Below are 7,596 nucleotides of genomic sequence, written 5' to 3' on the forward strand. Positions count from 1 at the left end.
GGTACTATATATATATATAAAAAGTAGATATCAACAAATCTTAAATATAAAATTTGCATAAATATAGAAGTAAACATCTGCAAATCATCAATACATCTAAAAAAGTAAACATCTATAAGAAAACACTACAAAATGTTACAAAAATACACTCGATGAGTTCATCCAAGTATCTTTAATCTCTTATCTCAATAAGATCATCTCTTGAACACCCTCCTCTTCGGATATGTTGAAGTCATTCGTACCAATGCCTTCATAGGGCATTAATTGCCCGACCCAATGTTAGAATGATTCCACGAATATGCATGTTGGATATTCATCTAAGACCTTGACATTAATATAATTCTGAGATGGATGCCCCTTTATAAAACTGTAGCGTTGTTGTTGTAGTAGCTATTTTTACATTTTTTTAAGAAATACATCGACATATCTCGAAATATGAGCTAATTCTTCTTTTATACACCAAATGTCCTTTTGATAACTCTCTTCAATGATTAGTGACTTTTTTAAACAATTCATTCCTCCCTGAAATCAGTTGGTTGTTGTGCTCAAAGTTAAGAAGACGGTACCTCTTATTAGGGAGGGGCTTTAAGAAACCAGTTGTAATGGATATCCTAAATCAAGAGAGTAATTTTTTTTCTAAATAATAATAATATTATTATATATTCTCAAATCAAATGTTTTATATGCGATCATGAATGTATTAACTTGGTGGAGGTATTGAAATTTGTATTCACATCGTCAGGTTAAAAATTTGAATATTTGTTTATCATGAGCACTCTCTTTCAATCCAGCCATCAAAAATGTAAAACACATATTAAATTCATAAAATGTTGAGATATTATGAGTAGTAGCATCGCACCGTCTAATATATGAAATCTTATTATAGTTACTGACACTTGCATCAACATATGTTTTGTTAATTGCTTTTATACAATCCTATTTAAGAAATTCATTGGACCAATATTTTTTTGTTTTAAAACACTGTTGCAAAAATAAATAGAAATATCGATGCATTAAAGAATTGTATGTATCTCGTATCACTGTGAAATGCTCTTAGTGTATGCACAAAAGCATGATATATGAGTTTCACAATGTTGTTTGATAATCTTATCAATGTGTTAATCCTAATATTGAAATACATGTCTATCGTCTATGTGGAGTGATGAAATTACTCGGAAGCAGCATGAATGGACTCATTTTATGACATAATATGTAGCGTGATGGCTAAAACTTCCATGGGGGTAACGTGGGATAATTCATGAAAAGAATAAAATTTGTTACATCAAGTAAATCACTGAAATGACTTCTTAGAATCTGAAACATACTATGAATTCTACTTGATTAAGCTTCGAGCAGCTCACCAATCGACTTGCCAGCCACAAAAGATGATGACACAAGCGGTGTCATGCCCGCATTTTTCTGATAATACTAATTAATAAAACATATTGTTGTAGTTAGAGTTGTTGATCGTTCCACTATTTATGTAATTTCCTCTTCATCTGATTAGTTCATCTAACTATTGTATGAATGTTAGAATATATAGAAAAAAATAAGTTATGTTAGATGTGAACATAAATGCAAAAATAGCTCATAACATAAATATAAATATTAAATTATCACATAAACATGAAATAAGATATTACTCAACGTAAAAGTGTAAATCATTACAAACAACAAAATGAAATGGTAATAAAAAAAGGTAAACCAATTAGTTTGATTGTCAAAAAATAGCAGAGATAAGGAATCCTCCGTTTCGAAAGAAGTATGAAGAAATCCTCATGCTTATTTGATCCTCTAGAAGTTTTATAATAAATAAATACAGAGACACATCATTAAATATCTCAAGAGTAGAGTCTAGTAGGTTCAAAAAATCTGTCATAGTTGGGTATCTTTACAAAGCTATACGAGCACTGGATGTGATAATAGTGCAGGTTGTAATTGCCTGTGATATCTGCTCATATAAGTATGTCGTCCCACTCTTCATTTTCTTTACGCTTTTGGGTAGAGGGTGTGGGCTGCTTGGAATAACTTGATTCATTTTGTTCTCTCTTTTATGGTGCTTTTCTTGGAATTTATTAGAATAAACAAATTTGAGCTCATTCAAATTCTAGGTGGGTTCATGTGTTGTAGCCCAAACATTGATGCCTGTAGCTACAACACCGAGAAACATGTTATCAAGTTTATTCTACAGCTTAGCGTCTATACTAGGAAAGTCTTTTTTTTTTTGCATTTGGTAAGACTTTCAATTGATAAAATTTTATTTTAATAAAATCACATTACAATAACTTCACAACTCAATAAAACATTTTTTACTGATTGAAATATTTTCTCTTCATCACTCTATCAATGCATTAATAGTTTTTTAAAATGGGTACAACCTAATCCAGTAACCCCTCTCTTCAACTCCCTCCATAATTTTCAATATTTTCTCAAATATTCTGATTTTTTCTTCAACTGAGTTTTATGATACAATATTCTTATTTTTACATGAAAGTTTTTGGTAATAATTTGTTAACCTTCCTAATTGATGTGTGTGTTGGTTTGTTACCAATTTCTATCTATTTCAAGAATTAAACATAAAATATGATCTTTGTTCCCCTCTCCCAAATGATTGTTATCCTACATTTCTTTTGTTTACCTATGTGATGTACCCTGCAAACTAAACATTGGATGAAAAAATTTAATTCAACAATTTATAAAATAATTATAAAAAATGAAACAAGAAAAAAAAACTAGTGGATTGAATTAGAGCTCGATGAGATCAATTTATCAAAGAATGCTCTATATAGGATCACCAATTATATCATACAGGCTTTAAGACTAAGTATTATTTGTGATTAGCAGTGACATGTGTGATCTAAGACCAAGTAGTATCCATACTCAATGGTGTGATGTGTGCTTTAAGAGAAGATAGTACATGTGATTAATACTGACATATGTGATATGAAACCAGGTAGTATCCATAGTTTACATTGTAATGTGTGTTTTTAGACCATGTAATATATGTGGCAAACCAGTGTTGTCATTTATGTAAATGACAATTGATGATCGATTGAGAACTTTATCTTTTTCCCATCATTGTCATACATAATATTTCAAAAAAACAAAGGCATCAATGTCTCACATTTAAAACCATCAGTGCAAAGCCACAACACAAACCAGAGTCAACCCTGACCAGCATCCAACATTGAAAAACTACAACCACACCCACAACCAACAGCCAACAAAGATAACCAGACCACACCCACAACCAATGAGCAAGAGAGACCACTAGGCCACAAAAATCAAACATATCACAAAAAATGAAAGAAAATTGACTTGCTATATATGTATATAAGAGGTTGTGCCTTAGAGATTCTTAGAGATTCACAAGTAAATTTCTCTGCCACTACCAAAACTACCCCAATAACACAACACTATAAATTTCAAATAGCAAGAATCAAGCCATCACAGATAGGAGAATCCCAAGGGCACAACCTCTTCAATTTCAAGAGACAAGCACCAAACCACCACCACCACATAAACAACAACAACCAAACCACCATCACATATTTCATATATAAACACACACACACACACACATGCATCAAACAACTAAACTTTAATATTTACTTATATAACACTCAAATATTTGACTTCACATATCTAAAGTTTAGCTGGAAGATATGTACATACAAAAGAATTATGTGATGTGCATGTAACTTCCGCTTTAAATACAATATAAAACCCCAATGGCAATCAAATATCCAGATCTCTAAATTTAACAAGGAATACCTTACACTTGCTAAAATTTCACAAAAACAATCACAACCAACGAATCCCATACGCCAACCACAGTACCTGATTTCTTAAGTCTCTAAAAATTCATAACACAACATGCAAGCAAGAATTGCACCCTTGCTTGAACCAAGAAAAAAATAATAAAACATGGACCTCAAATTAATCTTTAAAACATCAAATAAAATAACAAATTGTTGAACCCAATTGTCTTCAAAGATATTAAACAACGTAACTATCTACTTGCCAACAAGAAATTATTGGAACTACTTATCTATAGGGACAACAAACCACTAAATTTCATAATCACCTAAACTCTCTCAAGGATGCTACTAAACTGATATAACACTATAAGAAAAATACTAAAATCAACGGAAAAACCAACAACTTTATACACATCGGTAAATTTTTCTAATTATCGACAATTTTGCAAAGGTTATTGAAATTGGTTATTCGCGATGGCATAACTACAACAAAAACCTTCATTTATCAACAATTCTTTATTTTCCGACTGTTTTTAATTATAATCAATGAAATAACTCATCAGTCATAAGCAAACATTAACCTACGACTATAGTTCACAGGTTATCTTCAAACCTGTCATCTGGTGGGGTTTTAATCGACATATTTTATTATCAAGCGATGGGAACAACCGTCATTAATTATTTTATTAACTAAGGTAATTAAAGCCATTGACATGCCATCAGAACTAATCCTATATCCCGCTCGAAATCACCTCCCTCCCGGTCTTGCCCTGATCTCTCTCCCGACTCCCTGATCCATACATTCTATATATATAGATGTAAAATGCGATGTATATGATTATATGATTAATTTTCTTAATAGTTATTCTTAATTTGCAACAAAACCAAAAACTTGATCTAAAGCAAAAATTAGGTAAATCTTTCACTATGAAACAAATAAGAATGCAGTTATAATATTTCAATATGGGATACTACACAAGTATATGTATCGTTATAAAGTAATATAAAATTTTTTGATTAAATCTCGAATATCGGGGAGAGCTAGATTTAGATAACAAAATTTACTTAGCAATATATATTCTTACTTAAACTTAAGATGCTAAAATAGGAATGAAAGTACGATTTTTTTTTGTAATTTTTTATAATTGAAAATAAATTAAGCAACTAATTAACTTAACTAAAATACTTGTAAGATGAAGGTAATATAAATAAATTTTTTTTTATTATGTATCATGATAAATATAAAAATTATGTTATGGAAGTATGCTAAATAACATTGACTAATTTATAGTTTGAATAGTCTTGAAGACCGGCTAGTCAAAGAAGATACTAACTCTCACTTTAGAGTTCCCTCTTCTCCCTTCACCTGGGGGCTAACATCTAGTATCAAAATCTAAAACTGTAAATCAAATTGAGGGATTTAGTCTGTCACTCTAAATTCCTCTAATTCTACACTCTTTAAAAATTTATTTCCTTATTTATTTACACTCAACCTCATGAACTACATTCTCATTCATAAAATCAACATGTGATTCTAACCATTGTTGACTGAGACAATACCATCTCGTATCTTACATGTTCTCACAACATGTATTAACATCTTAATTGGCTAAATAAAAAAGTAAATGAAATGCAATGTTTCAAATCATCACAACTTCTTCCAATATTGAAGTCCAATACTTCACATAATATACTTCACACAACTTCCATCCAATACTTAATCACTTATCATTTTAAGGAAAAAAATAAAGAAAACTGCTTAGAATTCATGAAAAAAACGCAACCACACATGAGTTTAAAAGTAGAAATCATGCACACAAATAAGAAATCTAAATTAAAACCAAATGTAGTCACAAAGATAAACACTTATCTCAAATCCCCTCCACAAAATATCTTGAAGTTCCTTTGAATTATCTTACTTCACTCACAATACAAACTAAAACTCAAAATAAAAATAAAAGGTGGCTGGCGGCGACGGCGGTTTACTAAAATGAATGATGGCTGTAAAGTTTGATGGGCGGTTGGTCTCTTCTCTTACAAAATCTAATTCTTTTCTTATAAAAATCCAAGGGGTGTCTTGCTGTCTCTTCAAAAAGGTGTCTCCATTCATTGAATCTTCTAGAAGTTGCCTCCTCAAAAGCCAATTGAATGAATTTTTTCATGTCCATGGGCTATTTCCCACGTTTTTATTAAGGGTTTCTTTAAACAACTCTTCAAAAGTCTGCTCAAATTAAATATATCATCAAGTAACTACTTCTGATACTTAGACGTGGGGTACCTGGCGCTTAGGCGCAGAGCTTCTAACGCTTAGGCGCCCCAGTTTATTTTTGCACATTTCTTCATTTTTGTTCCAAATTTGTCTCATTTTCACTCCTTCTAATAATTTTCATCCATTTGATTATGCCTGAAAGAAAAACACACAAATATTTTTCATTAAAGCGCAATATCTCAAAAATAGGTATAAAAATGTGTATAAAAACACTATATATTTTAGGTGTATCAAAATCTCCCAAATTTAAAATATTATTTGTCCTCAAGTGACCTTTCAATCTCTAAAAACCAACATAAGTAAATAATGTATATGACTTTCTTTAGGAGTTACAAAAATTTTGATGTAGAAATATATTACTCCAATTAAGAAAAAAAATATTAGTAAATAATATCAACTTAAAGTTTAGAAATTTTTAATGTTAAGAAATATGAAAATATGAGTTACTATCTAATTCAAAAATATTGTAGATTTTTCAAATATATAGTTTAGGCATTTTGTCATCTCCACTTAAAAAATTTATTAAGCATAATTTTACTCACTATATTATATTCTTAAGCATAAGAGTTTCTCAAGTCTTATACTCTAGAAAGATCAGATGTGAAACCAACTTTTGATTAGACACTAATCCTCAAGCTTCTCCTCCATTTTTCAGTTTTTTTCTTTTTCTTTTTCTTTCTTTTTCTTTTTTTTTTCTTATTTCTTTTTCTGAAGCAATGATTACTATATTGGTTAGACCTTTAATGGTTATGAATTTCATTCTTACTTTCCTAAAGGAAAGTGTTGATATTTTTCTTTCACTTAAAAACATAATAATAGTTTTGAAAATTAATTTCAATAAAAGAAATTTAAGTTTTGAAAATAAAAGGTATAAATTTCTAACTTTTTCAAAAATATAATTTTTTTTCATAAATATAATTTTTCCTACTAAAAATAGTTACACAATACTTAACATTTTCCACATTAAAAATTTTTAACCTTAATTTTTTCTTCATTATTATAAATTTTAACTAAATTCTCTTACTCATTTCTAAAATCAAAATTTTAATTTCCTAATATAACTTCATAAACATAATCATTTCTTAAATTAAAATCAAATTTATTTGAAATACATTTGAGAACAAATGGACATTCCTGCCCCACCCAAACAACCTACAAAGCCATCTTCACTAACCTAATTGGAAATAGACACGTGTGAGTGAGCATATAAGACTGTGAATTTAGCTCGAAGATCATTAATCTCTCAAAATTAATTTGAATTTTGGCTCGGATTGAGATCAAATTGAAATAAATAAGCTGATTTAAGACTCACCGAAAATCGGCTCGAAGTCAAATGACTAGTTATCTGGATAATATTAGGGCTATAAATCTAACCAATTTTGCTTGAGCTCGTTAATCACTAAAAAATTGATTGGAATTTTTGGCTAGATCGGACCGAAAGAAAGGAGCCGGAGGGTCGAAATCGGATTGTTAATTAATTAATTAATTATTTATTTTTATTTTTCAATTTTTTTGGATTTCGTAATTCATGTTCCCATTAGATTCTCGCATCTTCCCCGACGCTCT

General features: G+C 29.9%; 1 protein-coding gene across 1 annotated transcript in view; it reads right to left on the reverse strand.

The window, feature by feature from the left end:
• LOC110032353 overlaps positions 1 to 1,407 on the reverse strand; it is a 15,620-nt gene extending 14,213 nt beyond the window's left edge. Inside the window, exon 1 of the mRNA XM_020735951.1 lies at positions 1,362 to 1,407. Coding sequence (XP_020591610.1) covers positions 1,362 to 1,407 — 46 coding nt within the window. The remainder of the gene's footprint in view (positions 1 to 1,361) is intronic.
• Between the last annotated feature and the right edge of the window lie 6,189 nt (positions 1,408 to 7,596).

Source organism: Phalaenopsis equestris, unplaced genomic scaffold (genome assembly GCF_001263595.1).
Source record: "Phalaenopsis equestris unplaced genomic scaffold, ASM126359v1 Scaffold000930, whole genome shotgun sequence".
Classification (NCBI taxonomy): domain Eukaryota; kingdom Viridiplantae; phylum Streptophyta; class Magnoliopsida; order Asparagales; family Orchidaceae; genus Phalaenopsis; species Phalaenopsis equestris.